Source organism: Protopterus annectens, chromosome 11.part0 (assembly GCF_019279795.1).
Source record: "Protopterus annectens isolate FY-2018-M chromosome 11.part0, PAN1.0, whole genome shotgun sequence".
Taxonomy (NCBI): Eukaryota; Metazoa; Chordata; order Ceratodontiformes; family Protopteridae; genus Protopterus; species Protopterus annectens.
The window spans coordinates 673,561,709-673,589,614 of record NC_056745.1 but is presented as its reverse complement, the minus strand read 5'-3'; the positions used below and the strand labels follow the sequence as shown (position 1 = coordinate 673,589,614).

At 39.6% G+C, this 27,906-nt stretch overlaps 1 protein-coding gene across 3 annotated transcripts in view; it reads right to left on the bottom strand.

The window, feature by feature from the left end:
* The window catches only part of BCL2L14 (BCL2 like 14), a 554,792-nt gene that overhangs the window by 209,253 nt on the left and 317,633 nt on the right, over positions 1-27,906 (bottom strand). For all 3 annotated transcript variants that reach the window (XM_044088128.1, XM_044088125.1, XM_044088126.1), the window contains exon 2: positions 7,807-8,253. In XM_044088128.1, the coding sequence (XP_043944063.1) occupies positions 7,807-8,248 (442 nt within the window). In that variant the 5' untranslated portion in view covers positions 8,249-8,253. The remainder of the gene's footprint in view (positions 1-7,806; positions 8,254-27,906) is intronic.

Below are 27,906 nucleotides of genomic sequence, written 5' to 3'. Positions count from 1 at the left end.
ACTAAATGTTTCCGATTCCACCTAAATTCTACTCCTTGTGATTCCAAAATGTATGATCTTGGCTCTGGACAGACTCAAATCCAATCAAAACCTTTGGACATCTGCATCCTCACTATCGCCCCTTCTCGCAATGGATTGAGCGGTTTGCTGTTCCCTGTGCTAAGAACAAGTTCTGGGGAAAATGCCTTTTCATAAGTCGAGCTCTCACTGCTTTGTTGTTCTTAGCACAGGGAACTGACAGACTGCTATTAACTGGTAGCATGCTTCTGACTTGACTCAACAAAAGCCTTTGTGCAGGTGAACCAAGATGTTTATCACGAAGAATATTTCTGAGATTCAGAAAAAACATCGCTATTGTCTTGTTTCAACTTCTCCAATAACTGTTTTGCACTTTGAACTGCACGTTCTGCCAAACCATTTGACTGTGGGTACTCAGGGCTACTCATAACATGAATAAAGTCCCACCCTTCAGCAAATCTCTTGAACTGCTGGCTTGTAAACTGTGTAACGATTGTCAGAAATAACTTTGTGTGGACTACCATGGACTGCAAAATGACACTTCAGCTTAGTAATGACAGTACTGGATGCTAGATTAAAAAGTAGTTAAATCTCGAACCAATATGAATAAGAGTCTACTAACACCAAGTAATGTTGACCATTCCATTCAAAAATGTCTGTAGCTACTATCAACCAAGGTAGTTCAGGAATCTGGTTTAGCTGAAGTATTTCTTTCTGTTGATGCAGCTTAGTAGTATTACATACAGAATAAGATGAAAGTCTTCTTCTTCTTTCAGCTTTTCCCAGTCAGGGGTTGCCACAACGGATCTTCTGTCTGCTCATGATTGGCAGTGGAATTTTACAGTGTCAAGATGCCAGCCCGGTTGCCTATCCTTCCACAGAAGACACACACACACACAACTAGGGCCAATTTAGAGTGTCCAATCCACCTACTGCATGTCTTTGGGATGTGGGAGGAAACCGGAGCAAACCTACCCGACAACAGGGAGGACATGCAGACTCCGCTCAGAAGGCACCCCAGTCGAGAATCAAACCGGAGAACCTCTTGCTGTAAGGCGGCAATGCTAACCATTGCACCACCGTGGCTTCCCACAGAACAAGATGAAAGTACTCTCTTGATATTCTTTGACACAGAAGGCTAAAACACTAGTCCTCTCGCCATTCTTTCAGTAGAATCAGTTCCTCAGTGGCCACAATGCAAGATGGTAATGTACTGTTGTTGCAAGCATTTTGGAACAATCACTTTTGGACCTTGCATGATGATACCATTGTCAAACAAAGTGTCATCTCTGTAAGGAAAATAAGGCTGCACTTCCACTGGTAAACAAAATTGCTTTGAAGGCCATCCTCGACTGATAAAGTGGTTGAGCTTTGGAAGTATTGGTTCTAAGGCTGTGTGACGTCTAAGCTCATCAAGACGTGTGGAAGAAACATTTCTTATTTTCATGACTTCAAAATCAAGTTTCTCATTTTCATGTTGTTCAGTGGTATTTCTGGGTGATCTGGATAAAGTATCAGCAAGATAAAGAAGTTTGCCTTTTGTGTAGACAAGACTGAAATTATACTTTTGCAATTTCAAAATCATGCATTGCAATCTGACAGGAGCTGTATGCATAGGCTTTCTCAAAATAGTGACTAGAGGTTGGTGATCTGTTTTGATTTGATTTGAATTAGGTGGCCATACATATAATCATGGAACCTCGAACATACAAACAATTGCCAAGAGCTCTTTCTCTATCTGTACATACTGAATCTCTGTTTGGGTTAGAATTCTGAATGCACATGCTACTGGTCTACCTTCTTGAGGAATGACTGCACCAAGACCAAACTTCGAAGTATCACAAGAAAGTTTGTGAACGTCATAGAATCTGAGAGTTGGACTGGCAATTCTTTGTTTCAGGACATCAAATGCTATTTGGTGTTGTTATGATCAGGATCAGGATACATCTTTGCATGTCAACTCTCTCAGCGATGATGAAAGTTGGCTCAAGTCTGCAATGAGCTTGCTTAGATAGTTAACCAAGACAAGAAAATGTATGGCTTGAAGATTGTCTGGAGCTGGCATCTCAAGAATTGCTGTTTGCTTGGAAGGATCTGGTTGTAAGCCTGAAATGGTAAAGAAATGACCAACATAAGTAAGTTCTTGTGGCCTGAATTTGCACTTCTGAGAATTCAGCTAAAGATTCACTTCATGTGCTCTTTCCAGACCATTCTTGAGGTTTTTGTCATGCCCGGCTTCACCATTACCTCCTACTAGAATATCATCTACTATAATAGCACATGGATAACCAGAAAAAAATTGGTCTATGGCACGCTGGAAGACTTCACTTACAGAATTTGTTCCGAATGGCATTCTCAAAAATCTGCACCTGCCAAAAGGAGCACTGAAAGTGGTTAGCAATGAGGATTTTCAGTCAAGCAAAATTTGCCAAAATGAACTCTTTGGATCCAAAACAGAAAAAACAGTGGCATCTGGCATAAAAGCAGCAACTTCTTTGACTGTATGCATTGTATGATGAGGACTTTTCAGTGCTTTGTTCAAATCTCTTGGATCAATACATATTCTGATATCATCTGAGCTTTTCTTATGAGCTACCACCATGGAAGATACCCATTTAGTTGGTTTGTCAACATCATTTTATCTAGCTCAGCCTTGACTCTGTTCTGTATAGCTACTGGAACTTTCCGGGCTGGTCTGACAACTGGGCTGACTTCAGGGTCTAACTTTATGCAGTACAAAATGGGAGTTTGTCTACAAAAAGATCAGCATAGGTACAGAAAACAGACTGGGCAAAATTACAACAGTGGTCTTTTAAGCTTACATGGTGGACTTCCTCATGAAATGAAAGTAGTCCCATTTTCAAACGGTCTCCGAGGCCTAATAATGACTGTACATACCTTTTGACTATGTAAAATTGCAAGTCATAGCTGTTCCCAGCAGAGCAACATGAAAGCACTACTGAACCTTCAGTTTGAATTTCTTCACCACCATAAGCAGTAAGCTTCACACACTTTGCCAAATCAAGCTTCTCACCAGCACATATTCTAGCAAATGTTTCTGCTAACTATTGCACTTTCAAACTGTGTTATCTTTGAGCTCTATGGGTCTTTCATTTATCCGAACAGTATAAAATACTTCATTTTTTGCCCATAAATCTACTGCATTGACTGTTTCATTAAGCACAGACACACCATAAACATCCTTAATACCACACACAAGTCTGTCTTTTATCTTAAATCACCACATCTGCACATTTTAGCTTTGTTTCTCAAGTCAGTTATATATGCTGCAAAAGTTTCCCCAGGCTTTTGATCCCTTGTGTAAAATAAGTGCCCTTCCTTTGTAATATTCCTTTGGCGGTTACACATTTCTCTAAATTTACGTTTTAAGCACTCAGGGTCTTCCCTTGATTCAGCCAGTACCACTATATGGCAGTTTCCCCCTCCCCTGCAAACACAGCAGGTGCATACACAAATGAACACTCTCTATGGCTTTTGAACCAGCTAAATTAAGCAGGACAAATGCCTTTGTATGTGCATCTTTGTCAGAAAATGCAGCTTGTATGGAAATATAGTACTCTTCCCAAACACTTTTTCTACAATATTATGACTAGGTTTTATATTCTGCTGTGGTGCAGCGGTAGCGTTGTTGCTTCACAGCAAGAGGTTCTCCTGTTCGATTCTTGGCTGGAATGCCTTCTGTGTGGAGTCTGCATGTCCTCCCTGCAGTTGAGTGGCCTCAGAAAGACATGCGTGAATGGGCGTGCCTTCGCTGAAGGTTGGGCATCGGGCTGGCAACTCGGCACCATAAAAATCTACTGTCAATCATTAGCAGACTGGAGTTCCTCTGTGGCGACCCCTAACCGGGAAAAGCCGAAAAGAGAATCAAACAAACAAGTGGACTAGGTTTTCAAAATCCTTAAGCCATGCCAACAAAATATGCTTAAACACACTGCAAATATGGCCCTTGTAATTTTATACGAACATGCACACACACCAGGTACTTGTGATAATATTCAAATGCACAATAACACTTTGAAATACTGTACTTTGTGAAATATGCTTTGAAATGGCTGTATTTTGTGAAGTACCTGCACTGTAATACTGCACAAACTTGCAAACACTCTGTATACTTCGGATATTTTGAATAGCTTTAATTAATGCGAAAAAGTAGCACAGAGTGAAAAATGCAGTAATTTTCCTTATTTTATGCATTTTATGCAATTTGGCCATTGTTTCAAACATTTTCATAACTATTTCAAATATTTTTATCACTACATCGCAGTTTTGGACATTTTGTTTAAATAGAAATTAGTTTTGAGTGTTCCGAGTGTTTTGTTTTATACTCTGAGTAAAAAATCATTTAAGCAAGTTTTAGTACCTGGAATTTGTTTCTGACCTATTTTGTGAGTTGTATGTGCAGTAGGGATGATCCATTCCGATATATTCCTCCAACATTAACCGAGTGCCTCTTGGTCTTGATTCTGGATCTCATTCTGACGCCATGTCTCTTGTCCTATGTTATGATTCAAGACGAACAGGTGGGGTAGTTCATTTATATGCTTTATTATATAGAAACACAGCAGGATGGATAACAGCAACATAAAATATAAACAAACTGATTGACAGACCATTACATACATGCATGCTTACATCTCAACAGCTCTCTTCAAAATGGCAGTCTGGCTCGCACATGCTCAGTATTTATACACATGTGCAAGCCCATGGAAAGCTTCTTAAAAGTATATGCACATACATACTAATCTACACTAACAGACTGCATTGTGGCAGGGTGTTAAATGCCTTGCTAAAATCCAGATGTACTGCATCCACTGGACTCCCTCTGTGCTTATACATGCAATGTATACCTGATCAGGTAACAGTAACATTAATGTTTTAGTGGCCTACTTTACAGTGAAGATACATGTTCTCAAACATGCTGGTTTACAGATTAATTAAATTCAATGTTTTCATGTGATTTCAGTTTGTATAATACTGTATATATATCCCAGCAAAATAAGACTAATGTCCTTCACTTGTTATTGCACTGTTGTTGCATTATAGGAAGGCCACCCACATAGCAATGGTCGAGTAGTTTAATACACAGAAATATGGCTGTGAGCTGTTGGCATCTGTTATGCCTTTATTTGCCTACTGGGTGGCTTTAAGCAATCCACTTAACATTGCCTGTGGCTTATTCCTCAGTAGAGCCAGTTGTGTCTAGTGGGCTTATTTGGTTAACACATAAATACAAAATGGTATCAAAAATAATTCAAGATTCTTGGAGTACAGGCTGCTGAGATCATTTCTATGATATTTATTATCTCTTTTATTGCTGACTCTAAACAAATCAAACAGGATTTGTGCCACATAATTACTAGAATTGTACATCATGACTCCTCAGTAGCACTCCTGTGCTGAGGGTTTAGTGTTATTAATGTCTATGGAATAATTTAGCAATAATGCATGCCTCAGTTTGGATATCACAGGATTTACCCATGGTTGGTGTGGTTTGATCATGAGGGAAACACCCAGTCATGGATTAATCACATTATTTAATAAAAAAATTGGTTGCCTTTCTTAAATAATGTGATTGCATAGCAGAATGTCAGTGTTCTTCCTCCTGTGTTGAAAACAGAATTACAGATCATGTGTAGGGCACATGCTTCTGTATTCCTACACACAGCATTAGTCCAGTACAGGTAAGAAAAGCAGCGTCTCCATTGCACTGTCTGTCTCCTTGAAAGATAAGGATTAAAGTCTAAAGTTTGGAATTATTGAAGAGAATTTGTTGTGAAAATTTAAATTTTATGAAGGAATGTGGCAAAAATATGAGGAAAAACAGGGACGTTCTGCAAATCTGTTTGCAGGTATGAATACTGTATTACTGGTAAGCATAGCATGCTTGTCAACTGTGCGTTTTGTAGAACATTTCTGTTCTTCATCATATTTTGCTGTCCATCATAAAATATGGTACAAAAAGGCTATCAAGCATATATCAATGGAAAATCTGGATACTCAGGAATACCTGAATGGACGAAACGCTTGATTTGCAATAGGCACAGTGACTGGGCATTAAGGAAAAAATAAAGTTCTTACACTTACAAACACAGCTTACATTCATGTTTACTAAAGCATCCACAATAACATCATCATACCTTCCAACCATACTGAATTACTCTGTTTTTACCGAGTTTTGGGGTCCAAATAATGGGGTGCCACAATTCCTGAGTTGCACCCCTTAATTTCCCAGCGTTTTTTATTTAAAATTTTCCCAGCATTTTTCAGCTCCATGAAATGACCTGCAGCCTGTTGGATTTGGGCTCAATGTGCATGCATTTCCAACTTACTCTTAGCTGTTAACAGAACAAGCCACGATGCGAGGTATGGGCGAGCTGCCGTTTGCCTGGTATTTATGAACATGGGAGATTTAAGCTGCCGTTTTGTATGCAGAGGTATTTATGGATGGAAACTTTTGTTGTGTGTGTCTGTGTGTGTGTGTGTATGTGTGTGTGTGTGTGTGTGTGTGTGTGTGTGTGTGTGTGTGTGTGTGAAATGCCCTAGGTGAATACACCCGGTGGCTAGAGGAGGTACTCAGGCTCAAACCCTATAATTTGGGTACAGGTGACAAGAACCTAAAGTCCCTACCCACCACTACTTGTGAAAATTTCCCAGATTTATGCCTCATATTTTTGTTCTGTTCTTCACAAAATATGTGGTTTTCTGGATTTTTGTGGCAAGTCAGTGAAGGATTGAATTCACTAAATAATAAGAGGCAATTTAAAATGGGCTCTAAGTCTAACAAATGTGCTGTATTATACAAGGAATATAATTGAATAAAGTCAGGAAGGTGCATCAAAGAACACATGTATGTTTCTTGTTTTGTGTGCAAGGGGCCTATGATTTGAAAACAGCCCAAAGGTAATCTTTATCCAACACTTGCAAGATGCATTTTCTTTGGATGTGGTGTGGGTTTCAATGAATGTGAGTTTCAAAGGCAGAGAAGTTTTAATTCTATATTTATTTTCATTGTGAGACAGTATTGCTTTGTTTAGCAGATGCCTATTAATGTTTGTGCATTGTGCTATAAAATGTAAAAATAAAATCCAAATAATCACTGTAGAAGTAAAGCAGTAAGCATATTAGTGTTTATGGTAAATGGGGTGAAATAGCCAGGTAATAGGACATTGGAATGGCTGGAGGGGGACTCTAGTGTCATATTTTGGTTGTCTGTTCTTCAGTTTGTGTTTGAAAGTTGGTATTCCATAATTCCACTGGAGTGGGATTGATTACACAATTATATATGCAAATTTTATGTTAATCAGCATACAGATTTGTACCTATTTTTCATGGGCCTTGTACAGATTTTTGATGTTTCCAGGTTGAAAGGTATCATCATCATGTATCTGAAAGGCTAGAGCAACCAACGTTTAACTACTGGTAATACAGCTACTTTTGACAGGTTTTACTTTTAGTTAGACACACAGCTATAAAATAGGAATAAAATTGTAAAATGATCCAACCACAGCAGAGGGATACCGATACTTTTACAAGTAAAACCACACAATGATGAGATCTGATGAAATCTCTAGTACGAGACAAAAGCGCTCATCGCTGTGTGTTTTTCCTTGTATCTTAATCAAATATTGGTATCCTTCTGCTGTGGTTGGATTATTTTACAATTTTATTCCTGGTTGGACTGGTGTACTACTTTGTTTTTTTTATTTTTTGAGACAGCTAGAAAATAGGCCTGAAAAAAAATTAAGAGCAATTTAGAGTAAAGCCTACCTGTAGATTTGTCTATAGGCTGTGGACCTTTATTAGAAACATTTCTGGATTTTTTGGGAATGTCTTCCTGGTCATCTGTCAATCCTTGTATACATTTAGGAAATAACTTCAATTTCCAACTTTTCTTTTTCTGCTTCTTTTTGTTTTTCTTTGAGGCTGCCTTGCCTACAGAACCTGATTTCGTATGTTCCTCCTCCATACATGCAGAAGAATTACCAGGCCCTGAAGTTGATAAACCAGTCTGTTCTTTTGCACTGTCAGTTCTAAACTCACTCCTATCTTCATTAGATGAGTCCTTTCGATGTCCCTTCTCTGCTGTGCAAGTAAGTCTGCCAGACTGTCTGCACTGTACCAAAGCAACAAGCACTTTAAACTCCATGCTGTTTACATCTTCGTCATCCAGAGAAATTTCTTCCATGTTGGATGTTTCAGTAGGACCCATCTCACCTATAATAAAAGTGAATTTAAAGGTTACAGTTACAAATTTGCCATTGACCAAAAAGAAAAGTATATGCACTGAAACCATTATTATGACCTTTACAAATGTATACACAGACACACAGTACACACATATTAATTATCATATTTAAACACACATTATTTGTGGTTTATGTCCATGTACATATACACATGCATATATTATCTGATACAAACATAATATTTTATGTTTTTGTCTAATTCTATTACCTTCATTGGTATTCCCTAAAGAATTCAAAACAAAAGTACACTACTCGTATATTAATATAACTTCAGCTTTTAAGATATAAGGAACTTATTACTGCTTTCTTTTTTATATTTTGCCTGTGATAGCATCATTCATTCTTAAGCCTGAACCACTTTTCCTTCTGAAAGGATTGTTGAATGGTCTTACTTACTAGTTCTTGTTTGACATCTTCACTAAAGTTAAAACCATATAAATATGACTTTGGTACTGTATAGTCAGGACTTTCAGATTTCCCTGATTAAACAAGCACAGATTCACCAGTTTGTCTCATGGTCATTGCCATGCTGTAACTATGTTACAAAGTTGGTGGGGTGTGGTAAAACCTCACTCCCGATTCTAGTACCAAGTCTTTGACTGAGAAAGACTATTCCTTTGTACCTGCAGATGTCAGCAGTTTATTATCATGAAACATAGGAGATACAGAAAATGGTTATAGTGTTTGAATTATGTTTTGGGTTTGAGGATCCAGTATTCTACATGGGAACATCTGTTTCTAACACTATATGCATTACAGGAAGTTATGTAAATTAATTTTATCCTGGGGGAAGGTACTCCTCTTGGTCTGGTTACAAATCAATGTCTCAGACCAGAAGAATGAGAATAGAACACACACAATAAAAATGTCTGGCACACCAGACTAGTTGAATTTTATTGATGCGAGTCTGAAAAAAAGGAGTCTTAAATTGTTGAACATATGAGATTATATAACTCTTGTAAAGGTAAATAAGAGGTAATAAAGTCGATATAACTATTGCATTTGAAGAATATGCCTAAGGGTTTGTACAGGTGGAAAAACAGAAGGAGGAAATATTGGCCAGTACAGAAGCAGACTTGTTAGGATGGAAAAATAATAATACCAACTTTAATTACAAATGAACTATATTGTTAATAAACATACAATTGAACAAAAACATTTACATTTGGGTGATAAGAAGTTATGTCACTATGGTTTGTTACATAACAAAAATCTGCATAGGGATAGGTGGGCCACAGGGCAATCAAAAATGGACTCTGTCCTTCACTTCCATCCAAAGGCAGTAAGTAGCCTACAAGTAAGTCTTAAAGAAGTAGCAGCTTCTTACTCAAGAAGCAATTCTTATGTAATGAGTCAGCTACTGAAAAGAAGACCTGGATAGACAGACTAACATGACCAACAGTACACAAGTATAAATATAAAATAAATAAATATATACCCAGACCTTCAATACTGCTTTTGCATCCACTTCATGCCTCAGACTTGAAAATGCTTTTAGTAGGTAAGAACCTGTCCTATTAATATAGATCCTATTTAGCTCATTCAGAAGTGATTGAGAAAATGTGTAACATTAACCTTCATGTTTTAATAGATAAACAGAAGACAGAAAATTATTTGATTATAACAGTAACCCTCTGAAATAGCATTACAAGTGATAACCTCCACCTACAACCTAGATTAAACTTGGTATGTGGGATTTTTCCACAACTGTGCACATTAAAGCATCTTTTTAAATAACTGTTTTACTTTACCACCTTATTTCTATACTAAGCAATCTCATGGTCAAAGTTTTAGTGTTTGATCTCCTCTTCCCTCTCTCACTTCTTTGGGAGTAGTCCACTAGTTCCATCCATTGTTCTTTTAATTTGTATCCTCTTCCCCTCATCTTGCTTTGCTATATGCATCTTCTTGCCACATCCTGGAATCATTTGTCTATGTGGTCCATGCTTATTTTCCCAGTTTTGTGCCACTACACTTTTTATCTCACTGTCATGCATCCTTATAATTTCTTCTCCCTGTTCCCCCATCTCTCTTCTTTGGCTCCTAATCCCCACCTGCAGAATTCACATTACTTTTTTTTGAAGATTTCTCCAATGACTCAAGGACTTTCTTCCAGGTATTCTACACCCAGCTGCATTACCAGAACATATGAAATCCCTACTTCCTTCTCTTTGCACCTTTAGCATTTGGACCTTTCCCATCCTTCTTTCCTTTGCCAGCCAGCCTTTTTGGTGTGAGACACCATTTGTGAAAAACCATAAGTGTCCACCACTCCATGTACTTGATGCATCTCCCCGGCTATCCTAACTATATGCTTCTATTGCTCTTGGCTTGTCTGTCATCCCTCTTCCTTCCCCATCCCATCTTTTTTTCTTTCAGAGTTCCCCTGGCTCTCTTACAACATTGTATATTTTTCTTGCCCAGCTCTTTTCTTCTCTCTTTCCCATATTTCCCATGGTGCCCTTCTTTTTCCTTTCCTTCCTATCCTTCATCTTTGCTATCTCTTTTTCTATTTCTATTCATTTCTCCCACATCTTTTTACATGTCTAACATTCACTGGAATTCTATATTTCATGGGAATCCCCTCCAGTGTCCCTGTTCCCCTACCTTTGTTAATTCCCTTTCTTTCCTCACCGTCACTGCTTGACACCTCTCTGGCTGACTCTTACCTATAAAGATTGCTCAGCCTCCTTCCTCCAATCTCTCACTCTTCTTCCACCTCTTCCACTTTTGTTTCTCCACTTTTTTTGGGTCTCCTCTGTTTTGCCCTTATGTTCATCTCACTTACCTCTCTGGGGATCAGCTCTGTGGTTTTCATACTTTCCTTCTTCTTCAGCCCATCTGCTATATTGTATGCCACAGCATACAATATGTGCAAGACCCCTCACCTCTCCTTTTTTCTCCTGCTTAGTTTTTGTTTGTTGCTCACTACTCTTCTTCCCTTGTATTTCTCTATACAATTTTCTGTATTATTCTGCATTTTTGTTAATCTTTTATTCATTAGGGGCATTAGTCTGTGTGCATTATTATTATGGGTTGCACCATTATTCTTACTACATTCACCATTCCCAGCTATGTGTATGTCTTTCCACTTCCATTTTCATGATTCTATTAAATTTGATCCTTGTTTCCTCTAGGTTCGTCTGTCATTGTGCTCCCTGCTAGGATTCCTAGGTACTTTGAAAACTCAGTTGGTTCCTCTGCTCTCTAGCCTTTCTCTGATCCTGTCTTGATTATCACTATCACCTTCTTGTTGCACTGTAGCCCTGTCTTTTCAAACCTGGGAAAACCTTTAGTGCCTGTCACCTCTGTTGCTGCAGCTATGTCATCCAAAAAGCAGCATACAGTCATCTGCGAACAACAGAAACTGTGCTTCTAGCACTGGTCCTTTTAGCTACATCAGCACTTCCTCGACTCCACAGTTAGTTCCTCTATGTCTAGTGTCAGCTAGTCTGGTTCCACTCTCTACTCCCACATTTGAATCTACCTTTGTTTGTTTATACTTGAATTTCAAAATTTGTGAACATTGTTCATTACAGCTGAGTGCCCCTCCAGGCGTCTTCTGCAGTTAACTCCTACTGCTCCTCTAGGCGTCAAATATTATTGTTCATATTTGCATTAATAATTCCAAAACCGTGTTACTTACAAGGTACCAGGATATTTTGTCTTGAAGCATATGTGATGGCAAACACAACTCTACTGATATTTGACCTCTTTCAATGAGTATTTTCTAGAACTGTAAGGTGATAACTTCATTTTTAAAGGCTTAAGCCATGCCCACTGGGGGTTAGAGGTGCACACTCAAAAGAGCTGTACCAGAGGTGTCCCCTCATGTTTCTTGTGTCTAGTACTCTCAAGAGGTATCCCTAATTTTTGCATGCTTTCTGGACATCAAAAATGATCATCTTTTCCTTTGTTTCATCTCAGCTTTCCTCCCCCTAATAAACAGATCTAATTTCTTAGGTATTACCTACGCTAGTCTTTTGAAGTCCATGTTTAGGAGTGAGATTTATCTTTAGTTGCTTACCTCCTCTCTCTCTCCCTACCTTCTTTTGATATTATCACTACTCTAGCCTATTTCAGAGAGTCTGATATGTTACCTGTCCTGCTATTCCTCTCACATTCCACTGTTAATGCTCTGTAGAATTCTAATGAATATCTATCTATTCCCTGGCCTTCTTATCTTTCATTGTCTTTGTTGCCTTATTCATCTCTTCTACTGTGATGTCCTTATTCACTGTGTGTGTGTGTGTGTGTGTGTGTGTGTGTGTGTGTGTGTGTGTGTGTGTGTGTGTGTGTGTGTGTGTGTGTGTGTGAGTGTGTGTGTGTGTGTGTGTGAGAGACAGAGAGAGAGAGAGAGAGAGAGAGAGAGTCTGTCTCTGTTGCACTCTCTGGATGTCTTGCAGTTGGTACCAGTCTCCCCTGTCCTCAGACCCCTAATATGATGGCTGTTCCTCCTCCTGTTCCTTGGATATTTGTTGGAAATACTCTTGGAAGATTTCCCTGACCATTCTCTTTCTTTCAGTCTTGCTATAGTTGTTCTTCCTCTCAACATTTTGTATTTTTTGGCAGGTATTTTCCTTGCTCTTCTGTCAGTATCCACCAGTAATCCATCTAGTACTACTGCTCCATCTCAACTGTGGTCATTACCCAGCTCTCCAATTCTGTTGTCATTTTGTCATCCTGAAAGTGCAATTCATCTCTGTCCTCCCTTTCTTCCTATATCCTTTTCTAGGTTTCTGTATTTTGCCTTTCTATTTCCTTGTGATCTCTGTCCTTTGGGCTCCTGTTACATCCTTCTTTGCTAATTAACTTTCCCCTCACAGAGGCTTTAATGCTGTCCCACTATTTTCACCCTACTGCATCTCTGACTGCTTTGTTGTCTTTTACTGCTTCGTCTAGCAATCTCTGCAATTGTTTATTCCTGTCTTGGTTTCTCCACTTATTTTGTGTCTATCTCCACCTATATTAACACTGGCACATGGTGTAAGATGTTTCCCTCCTGTATCTCTGGCTCTTTCACTTTCCATATTAGGCACTCCTTCCCAAAGATTCTATCTAACCTGCTGGATTGTGCTAGACATTTTCTAGTGAATGTGTTTTCTGTCTTTTCCCTGGTGCAGTTTCCTCATATACATCTTCCATTCCCCCTTGGCCATGTTTTCCTACAGGTCTTGTTTCATTTTCTTGTTATCGTCTCATTTTACAAATCTGTCCTGGCCTAGGTCTATAGTTACATTGAAGTCCCCTTCTGTAATCTCTTGCCCCTTTCTCCTCACCTGTGTCCACTTCTAAAATAATTTTGAATAGAACTTTCCCTCATCTTTATTCAGAGTGCATGTTCCTTAATCTCAGTCTTTTCCTATTCACTCTTCTCCATGCCATATAATCCATCATCTATGACTGATTTTCTTTTTGTTCAGCTATTACCTGTAGTCCCTTCCTGAACAGCATTGCTAGTTCTTTCTCTCTCTTCTCTTGCCTAATTGTCTACCCCCCCCCCCTCTGGTGCACTCCATGGACAGTATCTTCTTCTTTTCTTTCACCTTCAGTTTAGTTTGCTGCAGAAGTACAATATCCTTTCCTATCCTGGACTTTCTTCCTCTTGATAGGGTGTGACACCCCTCCTAAGTTCCATGTTATCACACTAACCTTTACCTGTACTTCTCTGTGCATGCCCCCCCCCCCTACTGCTGTAGAATCATTTCCCCTCCCAGAGGTTTCTGCCGTGCTGGATGAGGTATCCTCAGGCTTCCATATATGCCTGGCTCACCATCCCTCCATTCCTATATTATCCCTCAGCATTTGTGATAACACCCCTAGATATGCCCCCCCATCCTCTTTTGCTTTAAAATGCTACTGCCTCTCTTTCTGTGATGACCACTCACTCACCTTCCTTCCCCTGTTTTCTTAATGTGTCCTTTGCTTTCCTGTTCTGTTACATAAGTTTGAATCCAGAGCTGGTGTTTACAATCTCATCTACATTTTATGCTTTATTTGGCACTTAAAATTGTAATGCCTTCTACTGCTGAGACACCTAGGTCATTCCTTACCTGTTCTATTACATATGTTTGAATCCAGAGCTGGTGTTTACAATCTCATCTTCCTTTTATTTATTTGCCACTTAAAATTCTAATGCCTTCTGGTGCTGAGACACCTCTGTCATTCCTTATCTTTTACAAACCACACTCCATTATTTAGTTTAGAAAACAGTCATCATCTTTGTATAGCCACTCTGTTGCTTGATTTTTGTAACCATGTGGAATGCAGATTGTACACCGATTGCAGGATACAATTTGCATTACCACATAACATTTTACGTTTTGAACACTGTTGGCTTGTAAACCTACCTTAGGTGGAGCTGTACAATGGTCCATATAAGTGCATTACCCCAGTCAACAAATGCATGCATAAATCATTTACCGCATCCACCCTGTTTTACAAATCACAGCACTCCTCCTCATGCCATTACTCTCATTTATTTAGCAACTCCTTTTCTTAGCATACTTTAAGTTTGTCCTTGTTGCATATGTTGTTGCCCCACTTCATTGTACTTGTCACAGTCAGCATCTCTTCCCATGTCTCTCCCCTTCCTTCTTCCCTTCTTGTCCTTTTACATGACATAAGTAAGGGGCCTAGCTTATATTTTAAGTGCCCCTCATCCTTTTTATCTTTTCTATGTCTTCTGTGTTGATGTCCTCTCCTAGATGCCCTTTCTTCTGCTGTATTCCTCTGAATCTGTTTATTGCAGTGCCGTATCTACTCATCTCTTGCATCTATTTTTTCATACTCCATCCATATGCTTTATGCAACCCTGTAGGATGCTGTTCTCTTGCTTCCTTCTATGTTTTAGATTCATTTTTGGCTTTGTACCACTTTCACAGCCCTCTGTGTTTGCTCTTCCCTCTCCTACTCCCACATTTTAGTACTGCCTTCTGTGCAACCAAAACTCTTGTTTCCACATTAATTAGTTTATGAATCTGCAGGAGGGAGAAGTACAGTCCCACAATGGACATACTAATTCAGTGGGTTAATATGACAGTTAACAGAAACCAGACATAATAAAATGAGGTTTAATTATCAGCCTCTATATGAATATAGGCTGCAAATACAAGTAGTGGTACTGCCTGATGTGGAATATAATGTGCGATAGGAAATTGATCTAGTCCTAGTCCTGGAAAAATGTGGCAAGTATTCATAGCATAAACAGGGCTATAATGGTTTTGGGATGCAAGAAAATAACCCAATTATATCACATTCCATTGAATGATGCAATTGATGGTGTATATTTCCCTTAGAATTCAAATGATTTTAATTTCAATGCATTTAATATTGTATACCCCATTACCCATTATATTCTCAATGTCCAAAGGTAGTGGGGTGAGAGTCATAGAATCATTACTGTCGATTAGCAGGAAACATTAGTCTTTTTGCTTTTAGTTCATAACTCCAGCATTGATTGGGCTGGCAGATCCACTCCTGAAGGCATAGTGGCATGCATATGCTTACACATGAATGCCAAAATCTGACTACAGTGCCAGCGTAACTTGAAGGGGCACAGTATGCAGCTTGGCCTTGTGCTGCCTTATCTTGATGGCTGACCTCCTTTGGGCATCAGTATGGGAGTGGACGGGGCTGTCAACCTATCATTTCAGAAAGGGTGAACCAACTTAGTTCACTCATGCCTACCTTCCCCAGATGGCTCCTGCAATGCCTTCAGTCAATCAAACATCTGATTCACACTGAGGGCTTTATCCCTCTATGCCATGGAGACAGCGCTTCACTACATTTATTCTCATGACCTTACATTTCTTTTTCTTGAGACTTAATTAAAATAGACTCAAATGATCATCAGTGACATAGACACAACACCTTCCATTTAAAGCAATGAAAACAATTCTAGTGAAACTATTCCTGAGTAAAGATCACACATCAGAAACTGAAGGAATGTGTATACAAACATATTTATTGTATCATTAAAGGTAAAAATAAAACGCACTAGCAAGGCACATTATGGATAACCCAGATCATAACTTCAAATTTAGAGGACTTGATTATATTAAGAGTAGTAATAGAGGGGGCCCAGAATCATTCATTTTGGAAAGGTTAGAGTTATGGCAACTACAGACAAGTGCTTGCTGTTAACCAGGCTTAAATGAAGTTGCGTCAATTGTATGCGTGTTAAAACTTAAAAGCTTGTTGAGGTGAGAGTTTTATTACTAGTAGGGAATGAATGAATTTTAGAATAATATGGTTATTCATACAATGTTATTATTTTTAAATAAGGATGGATGGGTTCATGAAATGAAATGGTTAAATTAGAGTGTAATAGATTGATTGAAAGATTATTATGATTTGTTGGTTTTAAAATAAAAATGGGAAGTATGTATTGTTTAGTATCTGAAGAAGTATTGCTATAAGCAAGACAAAAAGCGCTTCATAAAACATAAAATGATCCTGGTTTAGCTGCCTGTGTCGTACCTTATAGTAGTGCTGGAACTTTGTTTGTGTCTTCAACTTTTCCTGGTTCATGGAGAGCCAAAAACTACTAAGTCTACAAGCTCTTTTCACAAAGCAGAGAAATACACTAAAATGATGCTATATTAATCCCATGACAATGATGGCTCAACTGCATTCCTCATCAATGATGCTAACTGGCTAGGCTTTTTTTATAAATGTATTGCACATGCTTTCTGCTGTTTGTTTGCACCTCCATAAGTACCTTCATAACCCATTGTGTGTCTCTGGAGTGTAGCACTGTGTGTGTTACTCACTTCCCATAACCATTTACTTGTTGGTTGGGTGATGGACTGAACCACTGCTGCAGCGTTTACATAAACTATGTCTGTTACAGGTTTTTGTTATTGGTCTAATTTAGGTCCTCTTAATATTTTCTACATTTTATTTTGCAGATTATAGTTCACTGTAATAATGTAATACCAATGTAACTCTGTGCTGCTTGGATGGTACCTTGTTTAGTATTTGGTATGTAATCTATTATCTGTTTGCAATCATGGGTAGAGCTTGATTTCTATAGGCCTTATCTAAAATGCGTGTGTGTGTGTGTGTGTGTGTGTGTGTGTGTGTGTGTGTGTAAGGTTTGTTCACTGGGGTAGTGCACTGATCACCACCGACCAAGCTCAGGATGAGCCTGGGTGAAATTCAAAACATTTCATAAGTGAAAAAGACAGACATGTAAGCAATAACACGAGTAGTTCAGATTAGACACTGTATGTATATTCTAGTAAACAGAGTGTAATGGTACAATATTTACATTCGTTTGTAAAATGGGTAAATCTTCAGTAATTCTTTGAAAGCAGCAGGGCGGTTGAAAGGACAGAGGGATAATGTGTTATTTATTTACTTTTTGTTGACCAAGTTAGTCCCACTAGGACAATGATCTACCTGCTGTGATGTGGCATGGGATCCTTTGTGCTGAATGCCAGCACCTGTATGAATGGACATCTGTGGGACTGACTGCCATAATATGACACTGAGGCTTGTCGCAGACAGCCTTATAAGTGAAGTCTAACAGCTACTCTGCCCTTGTACTGTAAGCAAAAGGCAATCAGCGTGACAGGGCAAAGAGGTAATATATTGCAGTATCAGGTCATGGTTATACTTTTTTTTCGGGGGGGTGTGGTATGGCTGTAATAGTGCAGTTCAGTGCTCTGGACCTACCATCTTTTGTGGAGGGGAGGGTGCAGTAGGACTTGGTTGTAAGGGACTTGGCCATTTCCGCAGTTGTGATACTGGTTTCTGTGGTAAGGTAACAAATACTTTTATTTGTATATGCAACCTCCCAACCAAGCAGCCAAAGCAGTGAGCTAAGCTGCTTTGCTCTACCCAGGACTGGTGAGCTGGCTTGTACATTTTTAAGCAATCAGGTAATTAAATGTACTAGGAGTAGCTCTGCAGTCAACTCAATATCATATTTATGCATAGTTATGGGGAACTTTAACTACACCACTATAAAATGGGAATCTTACACAGCCCCAAACATTCCAGCTAGTCCATATGCCCACTTGGGGTGCAAAGATACTCAACCTAGCCCTCATGAGCATGGGTGAAGGTTGCAACCCCACTCCCCCCCCAAACACAAAGTGTAACATTCTCACATATCAGGTCAGACCACAAAGCTGCCTCCTTGGAAATAAAACCTGGGACACTAGCCAGATCTATAACTTTCAGGAACTACTCCAAGGCAAATAACCTGCTATTAAGTGACACTCTGGCAAAATTTAATGAAGTTAAAGTAGCCTCCTAGCCTAAGGACAATCATAAGGGATTCTTAAGCTACGTCAGCAACCTCAAAGGCAATATACAACAATTTACTAAACTAATTGTAATTTAAGCTATTTATACTGTGCCAGAAGATATAGCAAATCGACTGGCCAATAAAGTCCTCTCCAACTTTATCCTGCTTTCTCCCCTTGACACCTCTTAAGAAATAACCCCAACTATAACTATCACTAATGAATAGGTTCTCAATGATCTCTAAAAGGCCAAAAACACTGCACTGATGGGTCCTAATAGTATCCCAAGATTCCTCCTAGACAGCAGGAAACATGACCTGAAGGGCCCACTAAAATGATTATTTAACCACAGCCTCCAAATAGACTTTATGCCAAATGAATGAAGGACTGCAGCTGTTATCCCTCTGCACAAGGGCAGGCCATCTACCGATCAGGGTAACTACTGACTTATAAGTCTGACTAGTCTCATATGTAAAGTATATGTCTGACTAGTCTCATATGTAAAGTAAAAGTAATGTCTTTCGGCTTTTCACAGTTGGGGTCGCCACCGCATTACTCCGGTCTGCTAATGATTGGCAGTGGATTTTTATGGTGCCGAGGTGCCAGCCCGACGCCCAACCTTCAAAGAAGGCACACCCATTCATGCACGCACATACCTGCATGTCTTTAAAAGTCACTCAACCACTGGGAGGACATACAGACTCCACACAGAAGGCGCTCCAGCCGAGAATCGAATGGAAAAACCTCTTGCTATGAGGCGACAATGCTAACCGCTGCACCACCACGGCCTTCACAAGTCTCATATGTAAAGTCATAGAAAGAATTATCAAGGATGTGATAAATAATATTTGACATTGAAAACCTTCACACACTGGACCTAATCCAGATTGATTTACTCAATGGCAAGTCATGCCTACTCAACCTGGTGGACTTCAAGTCATCCAAGCAATGGATGAGGGCAAAATGGTGCATATGGCCTACCTTGACCTGCCAAAGCATTCTACATCATATATCACTTGAGTATTGTAGACAAGCTTACCAGATTAGGTGTAAACTCCTATGTCACCCACTAGACAATCAGTTGGCTTATAGAGAAGTCCCAAGAAGTCTGCAAAAAGGTCAGTCACTGTCAGAGTCAGCAAGTGCTTGGTGCTGGGGCAGCTCCTTTTTGGGAACTTCTTCTCTAAAGTAAAGTCTGTAAGCTGCGGTGGTGCAGCGGCAGCATTGTTGCCTCACAGCAAAAGGTTCTCCTGTTCGATTCTCGGCTGGAGCGCCTTCTGTGTGGAGTCTGCATGTCCTCCCCGTGGTTCAGTGGCGTTCGAAAGACATGCATGAATGGGCGTGCCTTCGTTGAAGGTTGGGCGTCGAGCTGGCACCTCGGCACCGTAAAAATCTACTGCCAATCATTAGCGGACCGGAGTTCTGCTGTGGCGACCCCTAACCGGGAAAAGCTGAAAGAAGAACAACTTCTCTGAAGTAAAGTCTGTCAGTGGTCTCTGGATGACCAATTTCATGGCAATTGCAAACTAGATACAGTCATAGAATTCCCCCAAAGAAAAAGATACTCTACAAGAAGGCCCAATACCTGTTGTCTGATGCAGGAATATAAACCTGGATGTCTTTATATTAAAGAATTTTACTTTCATTGTAATAAGTGATATGGGAGCTTTAAGATACACCAGTGGTGGTAACTTTTAATTTAAAAGGGAAGACAATAAACATATTTACATAAACACAATACACAGTAATATGTGGGATGGATTTATAAAGAGGAATGAAAAACTGAAGTGACTGGAATCAGAAACAAAACAGTGAAGGGGGGCTGCATACAGTGTTACTATGTCTGAAAAATAAATTGGAGAAGATCCATTAACAATGATTTATTGGTCTAAGAAAATTATTGCAGACAACTTGGATAAATCGTCACGAGACAAATTACAGGGAGCAAATGCAGAGAACAGTACAATAAAAGGTAAATAGCCCAAGACCATACATCTCAAATGTCCCTGATTTTACAGAATACTCATTTTTTTATTTTTCCTTTTGATCTGTCCTTCATAACTTGTCGGATAATCAATGGTGATAACTGTTAAGTCAAAAATGTGATAGTTTATACTCGCATTACTACTGTTTAGAAAATGCACATTGACGCAAAAAGTCTTATTTTAAGCGCATCATCATGCTATATAAAAACAAAATGTTTTATTTTTTACAGCCTTTGTGACACAATTATTTAAAAATTTTGCTTTCCAGGAATCTCTGAAAAATGAAGTTGAAAAGTTTGCCAAACAATGTGTTACCAATTTGTTGGTAGTAAACATTAAAATTTGAGGAGAGAAAGAGGCCATGGTGCAGCAAAAATAAGTGTCCCACTGTATGCAGGTTGATAGTACAAGGTGACAGTACATGCACTTTTGTCCCTTAATGTGAGCTATCAATCACAGCAGCAAACAGCTTTTGACAGATACGCAGGGGAGGTGTTTAGGGGGAGGGGAGATCAGTTTAAGCACTGCAACTCAGGCATAACAAAAGAATGAAAACTATCTACTTTAGAAAGAAAAAGAAGCAACAGACACAGAGAATACTATTCTGCGTGATTTTCCCTGTTTGTAGTCATTGAAAAATGGTAATTAAACCTGACTGACTTAAAGAAAGTCAGGCATAATAAAAGAATGAAAACTATCTACTTTAGAAAGAAAAAGAAGCAACAGACACAGAGACAACCTTAGCTATGACGAACACATCAACACTACCATAAAATCTGTCAACAAAAAAACTAGGTTCCCTGTATAGAATCAAACCCTTCCTTACACCTACAGCCAGAACCACTATAGCCCAAACTCATCTGATCTCTATCCTGTTTTCTGCTTCTGCCATTTATACTAACCTTTCTAAAAACAACCTTAACAAACTTGCCACTAGCTATAATAACATAGCCAGATTCGCTACCGGCAACCCTTTTAGAACACACCACTGTCTCAACCTCAAACAATTAGGCTGGTTAGAACTGCAGCACCAACTACTCTGTCATCATCTTACTATAACCCAAAAGATACTTTTCCACCCTAATAATACCCCAATCCTCACAAATCTGACTACCCCTTACAAAAACCTTACAACTCTTCGCTCAGCCGATAAGCTTCTAGTTTCCACTATTAAATCTAAAAACAAAGCTGGAGACTCGCTTTTCACTAACACAGTTGGCAAGGCCTGGAACCAGCTTCCAAGTGAACTTTCTACTCTCTCTTCCACGCATCTTTTTAAAAAACATCTCAAAGCACATTTTAAAAATCACTGGCTTTGTCCCTGCACAAACCCTGACTGATTTTCCTCCTTACTCATTCCTGCTCTCCCTTTTAATTCACTTCTTCAGTGTATTATATCACTCAAATATTTCAATGTCCTTTTTGCTGTACTATGTTTCCTACCTAAAAAAACACTTGTTTTTGTTTATTCTGTATTTGTTCCTAGTTCATTCCCTTCTAAATACCTCAGAACACAATAGCATTGTTTTTTCTTTTTCTCTTTCACAAATATTGCAATACTGTTATTATCTGTACTTGATGATAACTTTTTATATTAATATTGTATAATAATGTTTTTTTTTCCTTTTCTTGGAGCCTTTCTCCCCGGGCCTCTACTGAAAATGGACATGTATCCAGTTAGACTAGCCCGGTCAACAAATGTAAATAAATAAATAAATAAAGAAAGAAGGCAGGGTATATGTGAAGATACATGTAAACTCAATGCATTGATAGGAGCTTAGGAGCTATTATGTAATATTTTAAAGTCAAACACTGAATTGTGGATACCTAAATGTAGACTGAAAAAATCAAGATGCTGGACCCCAGGTGAGCAGATTCTGGAATTACATTTAAAAATGTAAAAAATGTACAGAGTCCAAAAGTGGTATTAAAATGTAGGAAGCATCAAGTCATGATGAAATAAACATGTTTTATCAGTCTGTGGGTACGGTTCTCCTTTAATGAAGACAAACATTTTTATGCTAACATCTGTTAAGGGAACAAAGGAAGACAAGTACATTTCTTAACATTTAAAGTAGACTCAATCGTGTTAAAATATGATTTATGTTTTGTTTCTAGACTAATACGAGTGGCTGTGGACAAACTCATTGTGGGTGAGAGTTGTGGAAATTAACTGCCTGAAAGTGCAACTGTTAACAGAAAGCTATGGCTGGAGACCAAGTGCTAGACTGGCTGTTGTAAGCATTCACATGCCTCTTCCTGCAGCTAGTCATTAGGAAGTTCCAATTATGCCGTCAGTATGTAAGGGTGTTTCCTCATTTCTGCCTCCAGTGGTTACTAAACCGTGTAATTCCATGAAAATGTGTAGCCACCCTCTGCAGATATATGTGGCTGTTTTGATTGTGTACCACTGCCCTCCATAGCTAGACAATGGTGAAGGTGGAGTAACTCTCTGAAGGAATGTTTGGCTGTTCTTCATAATGTGTCATCACCTTCCCTGACAGTAGAGGGTGGGAAAATACATTTATGTGGAGTATAGTACAGTGATGTTCTCTACAGGGACAGACAACAGGCTAGCTCGGAGATGGTAGAACATTGTTACAGTGGATAAGAATACGGATAGCTGTTAGTTTAGGGGATGGTTGATAGGAGTGGGAGGGTTGTTCCCAGTAATGGTTAGCCACCCTTTGGTGTGCATACCTTTTAAGAGCAGAACAGGCAGGACAGCTTACAGATTCTTACTAGGAGGCTCCAGGAAGTAACGGACAAGTGTATGGCACTGAGCTGATGCTTTTGGTTTTCTGGCATTACTTAGACTCTGTGATGGATGGACTAAGGCATGAAGAGTGGCAGATTTTTTTTTTTTTTAATTCATCATCCACCTTATCTCTGAATGAGACATCCCAGGTTATATTACCTGCCATCTTAATGGAAGCCTCCATAGACTGAATCAGCTTCCCAAGAGTGAGTCAGAACTGCATTATTTTGTGTAACAAATGCACCTAAATGCGGGTGTGTCCAGTGATACTACTGTCATAGGTTCATAGGTGTGTACTAGGCTAATGACAAGGGCCTATTTAAGCCTAGCCATGCATTCCGAATCTCTGACAAGTTCTGGTACCCTTAATAAGTGTAAGCAGGGGGCTGGGAGATAAACCATTTACCGGCTGCCTGTGTCTATTAGATACACAGGTGCCAAACCAGGGACGAATTTTCTGTTCCCCATCCAATTGCCCAAGTTACACTTGAATTGGGTTAGGGAGGAACTCTGCTTCACATGGACGGGGAGCCTGTTCCAGAGAAGGGGTAGTCTCCGGGATACATACCGGTTTCTTCAGCAGGTCCTCTTTATATCACAGGCAAGGTTTAAGCCTTTAGAATGGGTAATTCTGGTACTGTTTGTTTTGCGGATATGCAGGAGGTCCATCAGGATGGGGTCTGACAATGCCTTGTATAACAGGCACAGTTCTCCCCTCAACAGCCTTTAGGAGACAGAATACAGGAACAGGACCTTGAGGTGGTCTGCATAGGATGTGTTACCTAGGTCTTGTATTCGTTTGTTGAGAAACCTCTGGAGATATTCCAGGCACACACCAATGGGTACGGGGGGGGGGGTACTGAATGAAAGGTCTCATTAATGCTGAATACAGTGGCACAGTGCCCTCTTTGGACCTAGATGCCATGCCTTTGTTTATAAGTTGCACAACATAGAATTATTTCCTCACTACTGTAGACAAGTGATGGTGAAAAGCTAGAATACTGGGTCAACTCTAGTGTACTGTCAATATGATAAGCTACCAGGGATGGATGCATTCTCGAAGGATACTATTATGCATTTCTTGGCATTTAGCTTTAGTCCACAACTCTGATACCAGTTATTTGTGTGTATCAGCCCTTCCTGGAGAACATGGGTGTCAGTGGTAAATTCTAAGACTGCTCCTAACTTGCAATCATCTGCAAATTTAGTCAGCCAGAGGCCCTTCACACTGGCCTTGACTTCAGAAAAGTACATGCCAAAAAGCAGTTCCAGGAATGATCTCTGTAGGTCTCTGGTTGTGACTGGTCTCTTTGTAGATGTGGACTCCCCAATTCTAACTTCCTAGGCCCTGTCTGTGAGCCAGCTGGCTATCCACTGGATGGCATAAGGGTTTATACCTAACCTCTTGAGTTTGTCAACAATACCCAAGTACAGTACTGTGTCAAATGCCTTGGCCAGGTTAAGGTAGGCAGTGTGAACCATTTTGCCCTCACCCATTGCTTTGTAGACCTTCTCAAAGAAATCTATCAAGTTAAGTAGGCATGACCTGGACTTGATGAAACCACATTGGGATGGGTCCAGTGTCTGGAGGTTTTCTATGACATTATTCATTATTTCCATGATAATTTTTCCACGGCTTTACATTATGAGACTAGTGAGAATTACGGGTCTGTAGCTTCCAGGGTTTGTAGATGACCCACCTTTGTGATGAGGGATGACTGTTGCTGTTCTCCATTCATGAGGCATGGAAGCCTGTTAGGAGGCTACAATTAAATAGTAATACCAGACGGCCTGGTATATACCATGTTTCATGCTATTTAAAAGGCATCCTGGGATACTGTCTGCCCCATTGATGCAGTGTTCTTAACCTCAGAGAGCATTAAGGACCTGTTCCCTAGTGACAGTAAAGTAGGGGGATTTATAGTTGATGGTATTTCCTGAGGGGAAGTTTAGGGTGAGACTTTCCTCTGTCACCAGCAGTAACTTGAAGGACAGGTTCATAACTAGTTTTCTGGCAGTACTTAAACTTTGTGATTGGACAGACCAGTGTGGGATGTGGTGGTAGCATTTTAGGACTGCTTCATTGGGCACTCATGGAATCACATGTGAGCAACAAAAGTAGCATCCTTCAAAAAAATGGATAACATATTTAGATAATTCTTTCTCACTTTTTGCTTTAGTTTGATATTGTTTATTTTGCTATTATTAGGTATAATACCCCTAATTTTCTTAAAATTCAACTGTTACTCCTCATGTAAATACTCAAAGTCTCTTATTTATTTACTTTCCATGTATACTTTTTGCCTCCCTGCCTGTCATTCTCAAGCCCTCTTCTAACGGGTTGCGAGAACATTCAATCCCTACAATGAGGAAGACCCCTTTAGGGATGAAGGCTGACCAGAAAGAGCTACAATCCAGACAGGCATGAAGGTTGCTTGTGACCCATCCCATCTCACTTCTTCATAAGGACTACAGGGACATTCAATCCACCACCCCCAGACTGGGGCCCATCACGTTTACGGGTGTACCCTAGATATCTCCAGACCACAACTAGACTCTGCCACAGCTTGCTTTGAGGGGAAAGGTTAGTTTGTTTTTATTTCTTGTATGGCTTTACTGGAAAGGCTCACCCAGACTCTGCCACAGCTTGCTTTGAGGGAAAGGTTATTTTGCTTTTTATTTCTTGTATTTTGTATTACTTTATTGCCCTTTTCTGTTTTGTATACTGTGATTTGTTTTATTTACACTGTTTTACTTATATTCTGCTTTTAACTGCATATTAAAACTTGGAGAGACCACAGCTCTGTCTCTTGTGAGTCAGGCAGAATTTTTGCTTACCCTCCCACCTTGTTACTGCTGTGTTCTTAAATATCACTGTCCTTTTAGTTGTCTGCCCCTTATGTTAATTTGACCATATATCTCATTTCTTTTCTACTTTTACTGGCTGGTGTGAGTAAGCACAACATTATCATTTTGTGAAATCACTCCCCCTCAACTATTTAAATGTATTGGCCATCCTACTGTATTCCATAGTACCAGAATACAAAAGCTCCCACCCCCTTTGAATCTATCTTGCTCTTTTAAAAATAGTGGCTCTCCACTAAAACGTAACTTTTTGTACAGCTAAAACGTAAGTTACCCAATTTCATATCTAACTGCTTAGTGCACACTGCAGTACCTAGGATAAACCATTTTATTAATCTTACCTTTAAGCATCTATTGCAAGACCACCAATTATTGTAGAGCCCACATTCTGCCTCTCAGTACTCATCTTGGGATTACTGCATCTGTTTTCTCCTGGTGAGAGAAGAAGTACAGTGACATTATTTCGTGGAGACTGCTGGTCACCAGAAAGCCTAATAACAGCTTTATAGGTGACAGCTTGGAATCTGTGCTCATATTCTGATCCTGGTGAGAGTACGAGCAGAGTGCATTGATTCCTGACTGCTTCTGGTTGGAGAGTGAGAGTCTGTTCTTAATGTACCTGATTGGTCTGGTTGCTATTCAAGGCATCTACCAGAAAAAGGCTACAAGCCTACAGACACTTGCAACGTCTGGGACAAACTGTGGTTCACCAGACAAGCTGTGGCCTGCTTCTCTTCTTGGGATTGGTGCTAACATTTTGCTTCTTGTGAGAGAAGAAGCAAAGGAATATTGTATCCCAACAAGGTGAAACTGTGGTGAGACCACTATTAGTAGTAGCCAGGCAGTAGCCATTTATGCGACTCCCTTCTTTTCATCATTCTTGACAAGCTAATTGATTGTTTTCAGTAAGTACTGCTTGATTTGTTTTAACCTCAGAATATCTGCTAAATATTTCATTCTTAAGTTTTCAGGATCTATGTATTAGTTTCCCCTCAAGTGTTTGGCAGTGCTCTGTACAGACTCCTTGAGCGACATTTTTCCTGTAAAAGCACAACTGAAATTTCTCCAGTATCTAGTTATACAGGATAACTAGTTTGCAGTGACAAGCACTATCCACATAGTTGGAAACCAGATACTCCTGACAGTGATTGATATTCTCACTCCAACAGTCTAATCAATAAAAAAGGGTCTGTTGCCATGGATATGAACTTTCCTACTGTCTCCGTTACTGGCTTGGTGGATATGGGCATCCTGAGGCAATGTAGAAATTGCCTCATGTTTACTGACAACCAGTTAATTCTCAAACAAACTGATATGGTATATGAGAGATGTATTTACACAATGTCACTGGAGGCAAAGCTCTCACATAAAAGTACTCCCGATGTCAATAAGGTTGTTAGTAGTACACATGCTGCACCCATCACGCAATTCAAAGCAGACATATAGACCCACATATACTGAGACACTTACATGTAACCTTCCTAAACCACAAAGACCTCCTAGACAAAGTACACACAAGAAATGGTTCAGGACTCCCGAGAGCACCCCAGCACTACCAGGTTATACCTCATACCATGCTTTTCGGCCCCAAAACTTGGATTGAACCACAAAAGGAGGGGGAGTATCGATATTCATCAAAGATACCCACACCTCCAGGTTGGTGGCAAAGCACGAAGCATCAGAGACTATCCATGTGCAACTAACAGTGGGTAAAACTGCCTTCCAGTTTATAGCCTGCTACAGACCACCCTCCCAAA